The sequence below is a fragment of the Mercenaria mercenaria genome, chromosome 14 (genome assembly GCF_021730395.1).
Source record: "Mercenaria mercenaria strain notata chromosome 14, MADL_Memer_1, whole genome shotgun sequence".
NCBI lineage: Eukaryota > Metazoa > Mollusca > Bivalvia > Venerida > Veneridae > Mercenaria > Mercenaria mercenaria.
The window spans coordinates 22,264,578-22,280,855 of record NC_069374.1 but is presented as its reverse complement, the minus strand read 5'-3'; the positions used below and the strand labels follow the sequence as shown (position 1 = coordinate 22,280,855).

Genomic DNA, 16,278 nt, shown 5'->3' with positions numbered 1-16,278 from the left:
CGTCCTGAATGAATATACAGTCTAGTCCAAGTCCTTCCAAAATGCCATCCGTACCCCCCTCCCTGACTTGTAACGTTCATCACTTTATATAGACCTTTCTTAACATTCCGAGCGGTTTGTGAATATTTTGTTCTAAACTGAAGAAGCATAGTTTTGGTTAGAAAAGTCACCAGATGCCACCCTTTCTATTCGTTTTCTCTAAAACTTCCAAGGGCACGGCGGGGGAACCAACTTAAGTATTCCCAAATGGGCTCCGCTTCAAATCATGTTGTACTTCCAGTAGTACATATGTGGTAAACATTTCACAGAAAAACTGGTGAGATTTTTATTTGCGAGTGAATTTTGTGAAAATGACATGGTTTTGCCAAAATATCGCGATGCAGTGCAACCAAGTATACATTACCAAGCACGTTTACCTTAAGTGCATTTACCTTACCTGTATTTGTTGAAATGACGGAGAAAAACTTATCTTCCCTGAAGCGGTAAGACTGAAAAATAGCAACATTTTTATCAACAGATTGAAATATGTTGTATTTGCCCTGCCCCTGCTTAAATTTTGCACTTGAAACCTTCCGTATACTAAACCCCACTCAGAAGAAAACCTATATGGCGATCATTTATATTAGATATTTATTGGCGAAAAACCAAATGGGATACATATGTTGTGCATGGGCGATACCTATGTGGTGCAATACACTACGTTGGTTTTCTCATAGCGAGGCTCATTTGTCTTACTACAGAAACTGTAATTTGCATCCTTATTTAAGTACTTCATCGCCATTAACTGAAAGCCATACATATTTTTCTAGTTACTGAAGGATCCTTTTTTTTTTCAGACAAACACCGTCTGAAAACAGGAATTATTTCTAAACACATGTACTTGTACAAACAATAAAACAACTATGAACTTATTCCATTTATTGCAAGAGTTACCTTTACAATTTAATGAACATAAATAATAGTTACAAACTATACAATGTGCTCTACATAAACACATAGTGTATTACAAATGCAATGTCTGATAATACAGATCTGTTTTCACCTCTTATAACAGCACATATATTCCAATTTCTTGGGCTAAAAATAATATCCTTTCAAAATTTCTAAAACAACTGTATTTTGATATAAACTAACTTACTAACACATAACTTTTATAAGGTATCCCTGTAAAATACAAAAAAAAGACCTATCAAAATGAGTAAAATGTCTGAGCTACCATTAAAATGACAAGGAAAACAAACCTTCAACAAGGACTTTGTATAAATATTTCACCCTGGACCACTTCATTTGTTGTTCTTCGATGTCATATAAACATTTTGTATTATTTTATGTGTTAAATAACAATTTTCCATCCAAAACAGCTTTAACTGACCAACATTTGGAGTATTATAAAACAACCATGTCATTGCTGCCACACTTTTTTACATGAATTTATATCTGCTGAAGAGATACTTCATTTATGACATTTTTAAAAACAGAAATTCTGCCCTATATTTTATGGGTTTTTTTTGTTGTTTTTTGTTTTGTTTTTTAGTTCAAAAATAGATGTTTTAGAAGTCCAAGATGACACAGCTTTTCCCCATCCTATTATTCTTGCAGCAGGGCTACCTGTCTGCTATAGGAACAATTAAAATGCATAAAGCATAATATATTCAATATCACAATGTTCTTTTTTCTGTCATGCCTGAACTATACAGCATTTAAGACTGGTACTGTTTTGGCATATGAAATATATAAACATATAAGCATTACGGGGCTTTAAACAGACTTGTTCATGTTATGTTTGTGGGAAAAATTAATCATCTATTGGGCTTTAAACAGACTTGTTCATGTTATGTTTGTGGGAAAAATTAATGATCTATTATTTAGATACTGCTAAGTACCCATGTAATGTATAAAAATAATAATTTAAAAAAATAATATATCTGAGATGCTTTAGAAATTATGAACAAAAATACCATTCTATTTACAAATCTCTACTTAGTCTTATGCTTCACACTCTTATATTTGATACTGTATAGTCATAAATATTTATTGGGAGCTAATCCTTGAGAATTCAACACTTGATTCAATCAAGAACTTTAAGTCTAGTATATAAACAGAAAATTTCTTTTCATCTTTAAATAATTTGATAACTGCACAAATATCACTTGTTTAAAACCACAAAACTTTATGCAAATGAAATTTAATGATGTCACAGTACCTGACATATAATTTACATCAAATGTATACTGGAAATTTTTCTATTTGACAATATTTATTTATTTGGGTTTTATGGCGCACCAACACAGTATAGGTTATATGGCGCCAAACAGGACTACAAATTTTGGTTTCACATCTCACAGAACAATTAGCTATAACAAGACAGTATACAAATGTATATACATCTTTCATCATAAAAATAAATATCACAAAACATTATATCACAGTATAAAGGTTGCTGTCATGACATGAAGCACTTTGGTCCTGGCAGTTTTATAGCTATAGTCTGCAATAATGTATGGTGCACCAACAAGGACACCATGTGGGAGAATATTTTTTTTGGTGATGAATTTCATGTCACACCGAAAGAATTATAAATCAAAGGGATTTGCAGTTATGGGAAGGCATCTGGTTAAAATCAACAACCTTCTGCAAGTCAGTTGGAAGCCTTGGCTTCCTCGTAAGGAAGAATTTTACATTCCAAGCAAGATTTAAGTGATTCCAAATCAATGACCTTAACCACTCAGCCCCCACTGAGATAATGAAATTTGTTTGTTGTACTGAGTGTATATAGGAAGGTTAATATCCTATACTTATTATGTTGGAAAGAAAATATTTACATTCACCTTATTCATTTCCATTGAAAATTATGACGTTCATTTCGTATAAACAGCAAAAGGAAAGGCACGAAATTTACGTCATCGCTGCTTAGTGATAACCGACCACTGTTTTGACGACATCCGCGTATAGTCAGGGAGAATGTTCCTTAGATGACGTCGCAGTTATACCGTGTGTTGAACAGAATGGCCGGGAAGCTGATTTTAATGTCAAATGCCACAAAATATGTGCAATTGATAATATTATATTCTTTACAAATCGAAAGGAAATATAATGTAAATATAAGAAATTTAGCTACTTTTTTCGGTGTTCATGCAAAATGAACTACAGAATAGCATGATTCATGGATTTGCTGATCCTATTCTGTTGTTCATTTTGCATGAAGACTGAAAAAAACATTTCATTTCTTAAATGTCTTCTTTGGTATGGAGGTATTTACTTTTCACTGACATTTGTTTGTTTTGTAAGTTTTAGCTCTGAGGAAGTTGATTCACTGAGAAGTTTGTTCTCTTGGGGAAAATAAAAATGATTTATTGCATTTTTCTCCCATTTGAATTATTGAATTTCAATAATTAAATACCTATATATGATAATTTCTCAGAGAAAAATATGAAATATTTTTTCACTGTGTTATGTGTGAATTATATCAAGTAAACCAGAGCTGTCACTAATGGTGACAAATGCCCGCGCAGCGCCTTGACCTTTGACCTGGTGACCCAAAGTCAGTAGGGGTCGTGTACTCAATAAGTACTATCAGCATGTGAAGTTTGAAGGTCCTGGGTGCAGTGGTTCGCGAGTGAAGTGCCTTCATGCAAAAAGTTAACGTTGTGACGAACGAACGAACTAACAAATGAACTAATGAACAGACGGACAATTGAAAACTAATATGCTTCCCTTCAGGGGCATAAAAAATTTATTTAACCAATACTAACAGAACATATTAATATGTTTGCATGCAAGATGAAGTACGGGTATGTTTCACTTGTGGATACCAAATCTTAGTTTTAACTCTTTGCCATGCTACTCTTGAAAATATTACATATGGCATGAACTCAGTGAAAGATATTTAAACAAAATACTATCCTCTACTTCCTTTGTCTTGAGGTACTTGCTTTTCTGCACTGTCATTAAGGTAGTTCCACACATATGGAAGAAATAATTTTGTCAAAACCAATATATTTAACCAATAAAACAAATAGGGTCATGGGTTCGATTTTTCATTTTTACACTTGTTTTGACAAATAACAATTTAAGTCTTTGTATTACTGCTTCTTAATTGTTACCAGTTTAAATTGTTTTATATAATAACCTATATAACATCAACCTTAAGAAAGACAGTATCACCGGCTGTTTAACACTTAATACACAAGCTATAACAGATTTCCGCTAACAATTATGCCACCCATATAACTACCTGGCATTATTCTAGGTTTTACAAAATTTAATGAACAACATTACCACCATCATATCCAGTTAATCAAATGTGCAGAACTACCTTAACAGAGAAAAAACTGATGTAAAATAATCCAGCTTGAAAGTTTAATACATGTCTTTGTATCTAGAGGTGTTTGCTATTCAGAGCCTATCTAAATATTAGTCTTCCCCCTGTAACAAGCTTTCAATCTTATGAATTACACAAAGTCTTCGTAAATGCTAATTAGAGTTTTAAAAAAATCTAAACAAAACCCTGTCAAAAATGCAGTTCTCTCAAAAACTTAAGACAAGAAAATTCTTAACTCTAAACCTTAAGTAGACAACATTGCATTTAAACAGTCTAACATGTCTTAAACAGTCTTTAAAACAGTATGTGCAATTGGGCCCTTCCAATACTGCAGGTCGCTGCTGAGTAGAGGTCAAAATATACAGAACATACAAAAATTGGGACTTGAAAATGCAAATGCTTAAGGCACAGTATCTGCTTAACAAATGTGGCTACCAGCACAGTTTATACCACTAACAGAAATCTCAAATAGTTCCGAGTACCAGAGGCAAGCACCTATCAACTGTAGGAATCGTCTTTTTCATGAAGCAGATTTTCAAACTGTCGAGCACTTGAGTCTCTATATCTCTGGTGTTTCATTTCGAGATATTTCGAATGGTCTTTCTCTTGCTGTAACTGACTGTATAACTGATTTAACTGTTCTTTTGTTTCATGGTCAGCTAAGTCTGCATAATCACTAAGTCTTGATATAGTCTTCCGACTTGCCTGTAACAAACAAAAATTTTTAAATCATTGTTTATATCTGTGTTCATTAATTACCACTTCTTTTTTCGCATTGACTTTTCTATTAGGTTACAATGTATTCCACAGGTTCATTTAGAACAAGTTCAATCTTCAAAGTATTCATATTTTTTTCATATTGAGCAGTTTTTCAAACTTCCATGGTTCAGTTCCAACATCACAATTCTGCAAAGAATTCCATTCTAGTTAATTTATCTGCCTTTTAATACCTCCCTGAATCATTCAAAAGCTGTTCATGCATGTTTAAATTATTCAAAACATATCTGAAGAACTTCACTATCTTAACACATACCTGACATCAGTTTTCTGTTGATGTTAGTAAATATATGTACCTGAATCATTTCCCAACCTATTTTACACCCTGCTTAATTCATTTTCCAATCAATTTCACAACATACTTACATACCTAGTTAAAACATTTCATGATTTTTTTTCAAAAGCCACCTGAATCATTTCCCCAATCATTTGAATATTATATACATACCTGAAAACATTTCCCTATCCATTTGGAAATCACATACATATCTGAATCATTTCCCTATCCATTTGAATATTATAAACATACCTGAATCATTTCCCCAACCATTTGAATATTATATACATACCTGAATCATTTCCCTATCCATTTGAATATTAAATACATACCTGAATCCTTTCCCCAACCATTTGAATATTATATACATACCTAAATCATTTCCCTATCCATCTGAATATTAAATACATACCTGAATCATTTCCCCAACTATTTGAATATTATATACATACCTGAATCATTTCCCTAACTATCTGAATATCAAATACATACCTGAATCCTTTCCCTATCCTTTTTAAAGCATATACTGAAGTTACTATTTCATGTGTCATCCAGATGATCACTTCCTTATTCATTTCCATACCTACCTGAATCATTTCCTTTGCTTTCTCAGCAGCTGCCTGGGCTTTCCTTCTCTCCCCATCTAACTTTTTCTTCTGATCAAAATTCTCTTCTTCAAGCTTCTCCTGTACTTTTCTACAGAAACAAATATAAACAAATCATAGTAACAATAAGAGAAAACAATGGAGCCTTCATTTCCATCCTATTGCACAATAAACGAGACAGATATGTTTGCCCTAAATTACTCCCATGAAAACACTGATGCAGTTGCAAACTAAAAGTGATTTATATGTTGTATGATGATGTGAGGAGGAATTTAAAATAAAAAAAAAATAAATTTGTGTACAGAACTTTTTTGTGGAAGCTGCTATGATGATTAATAGCAATCTATGAACTTGACAGACATATTTATTTATATAATTTATTTATTTATTTGGGTTTTACGGCGCAAACAGAACTACAAATTTGGGTTCCACATCTCATTTACATCAAAATAAAAACATGAGGTATGGAATCAAAATTTGCATACCTGCTGGAATCACAGAGTTACTGCAAAACCAAGTGTTAAGACCCTATTAGTCGCCTCTTACGATCATGCAAAGGTAAGGCAGTGGTTCCAATTCTTTTCATACACAGATTATCCCAGAACTACATGGGGCTATTTATTTAATAGTCAAGATGACACTGCCTTTAACTTTATGGGCAAACAAGAATAAGTGTACAAACATTTACCCTACAGACCAAGTTTGGTTAGTATCTATCAAACGCCTAATGAAAAGATGTACCATAAAAAGTATTTCAAGGTTTCTATCATTTTTTTTTGTGTTCAGTTGAGTGGAACAATTTAAACAAATTTAAGAGAAAACAACTGATGCAATATGCTAAACTTGGTTAAGAACCATTGAGCAGTTTATTAGCAGTTGCGTGAATGTTTTTTACTATTCTTAGCTCTGGCACTCCCTGTGTACAAAGGAGTATAACTGTACCAACAGACTTAAAGAGATGTCTATGCAAAGATGCTGCAGTCCAAGTTTAGTGAAAGTCCATTAACAAAGAAGGAGGTTGTTTTAAAAAAAATCTATTCTTAACTGCTATGGCGTGTGTGAAATGAAGCAGACTGAAACACAACAAAATGGAAGTCTCTTAACTTATTTGGTAAAAATTCTGAAGAAATGAAAATTAATTTTTTGGTGATAATGCAAAATGAACGACAGAATAGGATTGGCAAATCTATGAACTGCGTGATTCATGTTTAATTTGCTGATACTATTCTATCGTTTATTTCGCATGAATACTGAAAAAAATGATTTTCATTTCTTATATTTACAGTGTATTTCCTTTCCGTTTGTAAACAAGATTAGATCATAAATTGTACACATTTTGTTGCATTTACATTAAAATCAGCTTCCCAGCCATTCTGTTCACCAGACGGAACAACTGCGATGTCATTTAAGGAACGTTCTCCCTGACTATACGCGGATGTTGTCAAAACAGCGGCCTGTTTTCACTTAGCAGTGTTGATGCAACTTTCACGCCCGTCCTTTTGCTGTTCAATGTCAAAATTTTCAATGGACCAGAATAGGGCGAATGAAAATATTTTTTAACCTTTAGCCTGCTGGCGGCAAGTGATTCTGCCTTTGCGACCAGTGCAGACCAAGATCAGCCTGCACATCCGTGCAGTCTGATCATGGTCTGCACTGTTCGCTACTCAGTCAGTTAATTTTCAGTGAACACCCCTTTGAATAATAAGTGATACTGCTCAAACTGAATGAGGGACCAGTCCATTTCAGAAATTCAGCAGGGTAAAGGTTAATAAACAACACATCTACATTAGTTTTGAAGAAAAGCATTATCACATTCAAATTAATCATTAAAATCATGACAATGAAATGAGCCATGCCATGGGAAAACCAACATAGTGGCTTTGCGACCAGCATGGATCCAGACCAGCCTGCGCATCCGCGCAGTCTGGTCAGGATCCATGCTGTTCGCTAACAGTTTCTCTAATTGCAATAGGCTTTGAAAGTGAACAACATGGATCCTGACCAGACTGCGCGGATGCGCAGGCTGGTCTGGATCCATGCTGGTCGGAAAGCCACTATGTTGGTTTTCTCATGGCGCGGCTCAAATGTTTGAATTCTTCAGCACTATCAGACTTTCACTTACTTTGATGAGAGAAGCTCCTGCTGCAGGTTATCAAACTTGTCCTTGAACCACTCATGCGCACTCTTTAAATGACTCGATATCTGAAATATTGCATTGTTTTTCGTAATATAACTACTACCCTTACTGTTTTTATTAACTGACAAATGATATGAAATTAACATTCCCTACATTTATTCAGATAACAATCGTCTATTATATCATTTATAGTGAATTGTTCAACCCCACATATACGCTATCACACATAACATATGAACCACTGCTGTCATAATTCCTGAATGTAAAGCTTTTGTCTGGAAAACAAGAGTTTAAATGATCAAGATTCAGCTTTGTCTGGAAAACAAGAGTTTAAATGATCAAGATTTAGCTGAATGGTGTTTACATACTTCTAAAGATTCTTCCCTGACTTCGTTGAGACGTTTTTCTGCTGAAGACTTCATATGATCCAGTTCATCTTCCTTTCTTCTTGAATGCTGTAATAAACATAATATAGAAAATATCTTAACACTTCCTTTCCTAATCTTTTGTCAAAATGTCAAATTTCTATACCGAATTTCAGCAAATAATTTTGTCTTTAATCACTCAGTACATATAACTGATTAAAATAGGGTTACATAATATTACATTATAAATTTTAGTGTCAATTAAACTATACAGTTGAACACTGCAGCACTGATGGTTGCAGTACAGAGGCTGACTCAAGCATTTCACGTGTCCTCCCTCCCCCTCGGCTCGCAATTTTCTGTGTATTTTCCAAGTTTTGGAAATCTAGCATTTTCCCATTCCCTAAGGTCCTAAGATATGTAACAATACTTTTTAACAGTCTTTTTATCCCCCAATTCATTTAGCCAGTTTGTGTTCCTTACCTTCACTCAATTTCTAACTTATTGTCTATAACTGACAACTTTCCTCCTGGAGACAGAGAAGGGTCCATAATGAATTCAAATATATTGACGTTTGTCCTAACAGAAAGATTTGGTTGCATGTAGTCCAAGATGTTCTGTACTTAAGACTTTACAAGTACATAAACAAAAACTGAGAATGTACCTTATATTTCTTTCTAAAATCGTCTTTCAACTTCCTCTCTTTTTCTATAGATCTTTCTTTTTGAGTCATGAGGTCCTGGGTTTGAGACTGTGCATGTGCAAGCTGCCTCAACTCAGTCTGCAGGGAGTTGATCTGAGCCATGAAGGTTGAAATCATCTCTGCCTGGAATAGAAAGACAAACTTTTTAGCACTGATAAAATTACTTGTAGCACTGACACTACAGAAACCACAACTAGGTACTATATTATGAAATCATTAAAATTGGTTGGGGGATTAACTATATAGATTTAATGGTTGCAGCATCACTCCAAAAAATTAAAATTTAATATCAATGAACAAACAAAATTCCTATTTATTTCACCATCAAAACTTGAAATCTACAAATTCATATCCTCATATTCACCATATTTTCGTCACAAAAAAAATGTATTCCCAAACAGTCTTATTTTCCACATTAACAATACAAAATGTTGCATCTGTTCCATATGAGCCGCACCATGAGACAACCAACATAGTGCGTTTGCAACCAGCATGGATCCAGACCAGCCTTCGCATCCGCGCAGTCTGGTCAGGATCCATGTTGTTCGCTTTCAAACCATAAAATTGCAATTAGAGAAACTGCTAGCGAACAGTATGGATCCTGACCAGACTGCACAGATGCGCAGGCTGGTCTGGATCCATGCTGGTTGCAGATGCACTATGTTGGTTTTCTCATGGCGCGGCTCAATTAATTTAACTTATATCATAAAAAGACATGAAATAAAATCAATCTTCCACTCAAACAAACTAATGCCATTCATATCCACAGGTGCTAGACACATAACCAAATATTTTACTTAATAGACCTATATATATATGTATATAATAGACTTATTATATACATATATAGGTCTATTAAGTAAAATATTCGGTTATGTGTCTAGCACCTGTGTTCATATCCTTCCGAGCGGATTTTTTATTTGTATCTTTTCAATCTCCAAAGTTTCTGTTAATTTCAAACACAACTTCTTCACATGACCAAAGGGATGTTTTTTACAGTTTCACAGAGAAAGTTGCAAACCCTTATTGCTCCTCCACATAACAAGATAGGCCTACAACCCAAGTATTCCAAGTACTAGACTCACCGAAAATACTGTTTTTTACACATTGTCAAACCTTTATGGGCAGTATTCATATTAACTCCCTGAGGCCGATATCATAATATACATGCTGCGGCGAGATAAGAATTACCATCTAACGTCGAAGAACATTACCTGATCTTTTCATAAGCACACTCGCATGCAGTCAATTGAAATCATGCATGGAAAAATTATTAACATGGGTGTACATCTAACTATACTTATAAAACCTTCCACGTTTGTACACATATTTATATATATCCACTTTCGTCCGTAACTTATATCCAAATAGAATAATAATTTCACTTCGAAACATTCGCCATTTTTACACACCTATTGCGTTCAATATAGATATTTGAACATTTCAGATTTTATTACTTTTTTCACGTGTAAACACATTAAATTCCAATAAATAGAAATACATTATTAAAACAGAGTATTAACATCAGCATTACTCAAAATTAACACCCATTTTTGAGTGAATATCGATGGTTTATTTTGATGTATAATTAATTTCTAAACATGTAAACTAACGTTGTGTTACACGCACTGAGACAGTTAAGCTGTAATATTTACACCCATCTTTGAAGAATTATTAAATTTACAAAAAGCGTTTATTTACAAACATTTTTATGTATTGCTCGTTTTATTTTTATCCATTTGAATTTAATGATGTAAGTGTACGAATATTTCACCCATCTAAAACTTTACATTTTTCGACCATCAATTTCTTTGATAATGAAATTTCATTGTCGGAATCATCATCCGACGGAACTGATACGTCAAAATCAGCATGATAATGAATATTTTCTTCAGTGTAAGAAAAATCTCTGACAGCCGACATTATTTTAATCTTTTGAAATACAGTATGAACGAAACGCAGCGGAGTTCGTCTTTTTTATTTCCTTTACCGCATATTTACAAACATTTATTTTAACAAGGAAACTAATTATTAGCATAATTAATAATTATAACATGTAAGAAATAATAGCCGGTATGCAAAATAATTTTGCTTTTATCAGGACAATCAAAATTTAACAAGTACGTGACGCAATCAGCATGATCTCGGTGCCGCGACTATACTCGTCAATCGCCGTCCTGGGGAGTCCTGATAACGCGCGTTTAGTCGGATATCGACGCTACTGGGGTAGAAAATATAGCGCCTTTAGTCGTATTTCGGCCCCAAGGAGTTAAGTTTGTAAGTAACACTTATTCCTTTAAAGTTTACAAAGGTATTGGTATATCAATATGAAAAGTCATGATTCAGAAAATTCATTTTTTCTCTTCAATGTTCATGAAAGCAATGTATTTTTTCAGCTTACCTGTTCTTGGTTTTTAGCAATGTAAGTATCTCTGAGGTTTTCCAGCTCCTCAATGTCAGCTTTCATCTCCTGTAAATATTAACAGAAAATATTGAAAGAAGTTGCAAGCCTACCATAATATCAATGACAATGGCCGAGAAGTTTTCAAAACAGGAAATCAAATGTGCTAATTCTGATATCTTAGTCACATGTGCATAAAATATTCTGAAATGATAATTAAAGACAACTAAACTTCAAAACAAACAACTACAGATGTATCAATTGAGAAAGCACTTATTTCTGATATTACATAAATTATGTGTCGTTTAAAGCCTTCTAAAATACCTTCATCTTTTTTACATATTCTTCCACATCACTTTTCCCTTTCCTCAAGTAATCCATTTTGCGTTTCTGATCAGTAATTTTGTCTTTTAAGTCTTGCACAACATTTTCCTGATCTCGCATTTTCTGACGCATCTCTGTGTTTGATTTCATCAACTCCATATTGCGGGTAGACAGGTTGTCATTCTGTTTCTTAATCTATAAAGAAACAAAGTTCATCCTTTTTATGGAAGCAAGTAAACTGTGGTTTTGTTTCAAATTATACTCTCTATATAAATTTCTCAATAAATAGACTAGATCACAAGTAACATATATTTGTAACTTTACATGTTCAAGCCTAACACTGCCCGGATAAATATAAATGATCTTTCTTTCTAAATAAGCTATGCAAGACTACAAAATTTTGAAATCTTTAAAACTCAATATGAGCCTCACCATGAGAAAACCAACATTGAGGCTTTGCGACCAGCATGGATTCAGACCAGCCTGCGCATCTGAGCAGTCTGGTCAGGATCCATGCTGTTCGCTAACAGTTTCTCTAACTACAATAGACTATGAAAGTGAACAGCATGGATCCTGACCAGACTGCGTGGATGCGCAGGCTGGTCTGGATCCATGCTGGTCGCAAAGCCACTATGTTGGTTTTCTCATGGCACAACTCATATATATTACAAATTGGGATTTTTTACGATGTCTGCTGAAAACAGATGCACCATTTTATGATAATACAAGTATGTATAAACAAATAAAATACCAACTGATTCTTTCATAAAGTTGCCTTAGATCCACTCTTTTACACAAAGAATAACATACTGGCTCCTTCCATCAAAAGTAAAAAAATATCATAGTTGTAAACTGAGCTAAACTGTCAAACATGCAGTTCATGACTTCATGAAATTGCCATTTTGGCCAAAATTCTAATTCCACAAAATGAAACAATTTGACAGTTACCTCAGCAATATCTTTGGTAGTTTTTCTCTGTGATTTGTCTCTCTCCTGTCTCAATTCTTCACGTAGATTCTCCATCCTTTCCTCAAACCTTCTCATCTCTACCTTCCATTCTTGCTGCTCTCGATTCCTGAAACATTCCAAACCATTCTTGTCTACACTCAACCGACATAACAAAATGCTTTGATTTTTTTCTGTATGACAGTGGTTATCGCCATTTTTGAATATTACTAGTAACATGTAATGGTAGTCGATTACCCCACACTAACTTTTCTTTGTACATAACAGACAATTTACTCTTGTGGAATAGGGATGGATGACTAATGACATGAAACTACCTGGTACCTTTGGTCAAATTAAAGAAAATCTGCAGTGCTCTATGATTGAACTTGTGGCCTCTATATTGACAGGCCGTACTAACCTAATTGGTTATTAACCTTTACCCTTCTAAATTTCTATTGGACTGGCCCCTCATTCAATCTGGGCAGTGCCACTTATCATTTAAAGGGGTGTTCACTGAAAATTCACCGAATGAATAGCAACAGTGCAGATAATGATCAACTTGCATGGACATAATGTTGATTTTAGGCAAAACCCCTTGCCGTCAGCAGGCTAAAGGTTAACATTAAGGTTCAGAAAGCTGCCATGTCACAAGTTTTGAATTGTGTTCATGCGAAATCATTTAATTTCATGGGCATGATATTTTGTTGTTTTGACCACAATCATTATGGCTATTAAGTGGAAATGTTAATTTCTTAATTTCAGATTTTGAACATAAGATTAATAGGAACTTTACATGTGTCTTAGTATATAATTCCATGACTTGACTCAACAAAATCCCTGAAAATTAGTCCCAATGAAAATAAATGATATCACAGTATGTGTGTGTGTGTTCGGGTTTAACGTCTTTTTCAACAACTTTTCAGTCATAAAAAAGACGTTAAACCCGAACACACACACACATACTGTGATATCACAGTAATTTAGAAGTGAAACAGTAAACATTTAAGTCCATTTGTTTCAACAAGTAGAAAGTAGAAATTGTAAGAATTTGCAAACAGAATCAATTTGAAAGTAAAAACAATTGATTCAATAACTCTTAGGCAGTATTCATTTACATTAAGAGATGTTATATGTGAGTGACAAGGTATCCTCTAAATGGACTGCTCTTGACTGTGGTTTAGTTGTGGCCTGTTATTCAGGGGGTTTGCGGGTGTCCGATCACAGCTGATGGTTTAGAATGCCTCATGAGGGCCCCGTGCCAAGTTTGAGTTAACCTCATGGGTTTAGTCTCACCCAACTCTTTAACGTGTATTTTAAGAATATATATCCCTGTATGTATGCATACCACTGACACATTATATATTGTAATTTAAATTTTTGCGGTATTTGCGTTGTCAATTAATGACGTATTTTTTGTCAATTACTGACGTATTTTTCAATAGTATGTTGAGCAGCTGTATCGTTTTATAATTGATACAGTGGTATAGGATTGGAAGATTTTACCAGAAAAACAATATCCTGAGGTACAGACCTTGAACATGCAGATAACACAACTTCACATACTGCCTTACATTTGTGTAAAGTTTCATTAAATCCCTTGAATCATTTAAAACCCTTACCCTGCAAAATTACAATAATGAACTTGTCCATCTTTCAATTTGGACAGTACCATTAAAAGGGGTGCTTACCAAAACTGACTAAATGGCTAATGGTGCAGATCTTGATCAGACTGCACAGATGTGCAGGATGATCATGGTCTACACAGGTTGCAAAGGCAGACTCAATCATGTCCAGCATGTACAACTGGGATACAGACCATACAAACTAACGCACATACAGACAGTGCAATTACTGTTTATATATCACCTGAAGGGGGCATAAAAACACTGGTAAATTATGTAAAACTACTGACTGTTTGAAGACTTTCTTACTCAACTTATATTCTGGGTGTATTAGATTGCAATGTCAACAATATATCTAAAATTTGACAAGGAAAGGCTTACAAGATAACAGACGGTTCTGTGACATAATTTCAGTGATACCACAGCTCTAGATATCACCAAAAGTTTACTTATTTTGTTGAATCCTACAGTAACTCTAATTTCCAAAACTTGAATATAGCTTGTCCCCTATAACATAATAATACACATATACTAGATCAATGTGAAACATACTTCTCATTTTTCAGTCTACTGATCTGGGAGTCTTTCTTGCCAAGATCAATCTGTAGACCTTCAACCACTGTCTGTAGCTGAGAATGTGAGGCCATGACTGACTCGAGGGTAGATGCTATCTCCTTATTCACTGCCTTAGCATCCTCATTATTCTTCTGTAATGCCTTCACCTGGAAAAAATAGCCACACATTATATAGTGTCATAGAATTTATACAACAAGGAAATAAATTTAATTTCTAGGGGTGAAAGCAAAAAGAATTCTAGTTCATATATATATTCAGACTTCTTTTCCTTTCATCACTTAGTATATTTAGCTTTTAACTACTGTCTGTAGCTGCTAATGTAAGGTTTGACCGAGTTCAAGGAAAACAAGAGCTGTCGGAGGACAGCAACGCTCGACTATTCAACAGCCTTGTCAATTGAATGAATACAAAAGTTGAAAAAGGGGCATAATTTTGTAAAATGCAAAGTAGAGGTATTGAACCTCTGTACTGCATGTCATATCATGACAGTGAACAAGTGTGTGAAGTTTCAATCCTTTCCAATTTGTGGATACTGAGATACCAGCTTACACACAAAAACTTAACAAAAAACTGCTAAGTCAAAGGGGCATAATTTTGTAAAAATGCCAAGTAGAGTTATGGGACCTTCACAGTGCATGTTAGATCATGACAGTGAACAAGTGTGTGAAGTTTCAATCCATTCCAATTAGTGGATACTGAGATATCAGATTACATACAAAAATTTAACCAAAAACTGCTAAGTCGAAAAAGGGGCATAATTTTGAAAAAAAAGAGAGTAGAGTTATGGGACTTGCTTAGTGCATGTCAGATCATGATAGTGAACAAGTATGTGAAGTTTCAATCCATTCCCATTAGTAAGTACTGAGATACCAGCTTACATACAAAACCTTAACCAAAAATTTCTAAGTCGAAAAAGAGGCATAATTTTGTAAAAAAGCAAAATAGAGTTATGGAACCTGTGCAATGTAGATCAGTTCATCACAGTAAATAAGTGTGTGAAGTTTCAATCCATTCCCACAAGTGGTTACTGAGTTACCAGCTTACATACAAAACCTTAACCAAAAATTTCTAAGTCGAAAAAGGGGCATAATTTTGTAAAAAAGCAAAATAGAGTTATGGAACCTGTGCAATGTAAGTCAGTTTGTCACAGTGAATAAGTGTGTGAAGTTTCAATCCATTCCCACAAGTGGTTACTGAGATACCAGCTTACATACAAAACCTT

At 34.2% G+C, this 16,278-nt stretch overlaps 1 protein-coding gene across 10 annotated transcripts in view; it reads right to left on the bottom strand.

Moving 5' to 3' along the window:
• Window positions 1-903: 903 nt before the first annotated feature.
• LOC123526554 (coiled-coil domain-containing protein 150-like) overlaps window positions 904-16,278 on the bottom strand; it is a 60,747-nt gene continuing 45,372 nt past the window's right edge. For all 10 annotated transcript variants that reach the window (XM_045305753.2, XM_053523043.1, XM_053523042.1 and 7 more), the window contains 9 exons: window positions 15,033-15,202; window positions 12,859-12,985; window positions 11,911-12,105; window positions 11,587-11,655; window positions 9,147-9,308; window positions 8,486-8,572; window positions 8,103-8,182; window positions 5,963-6,071; window positions 904-5,026 (listed from right to left, as the gene is read on the bottom strand). In XM_045305753.2, coding sequence (XP_045161688.2) covers window positions 4,820-5,026; window positions 5,963-6,071; window positions 8,103-8,182; window positions 8,486-8,572; window positions 9,147-9,308; window positions 11,587-11,655; window positions 11,911-12,105; window positions 12,859-12,985; window positions 15,033-15,202 — 1,206 coding nt within the window. In that variant the 3' untranslated portion in view covers window positions 904-4,819. The remainder of the gene's footprint in view (window positions 5,027-5,962; window positions 6,072-8,102; window positions 8,183-8,485; window positions 8,573-9,146; window positions 9,309-11,586; window positions 11,656-11,910; window positions 12,106-12,858; window positions 12,986-15,032; window positions 15,203-16,278) is intronic.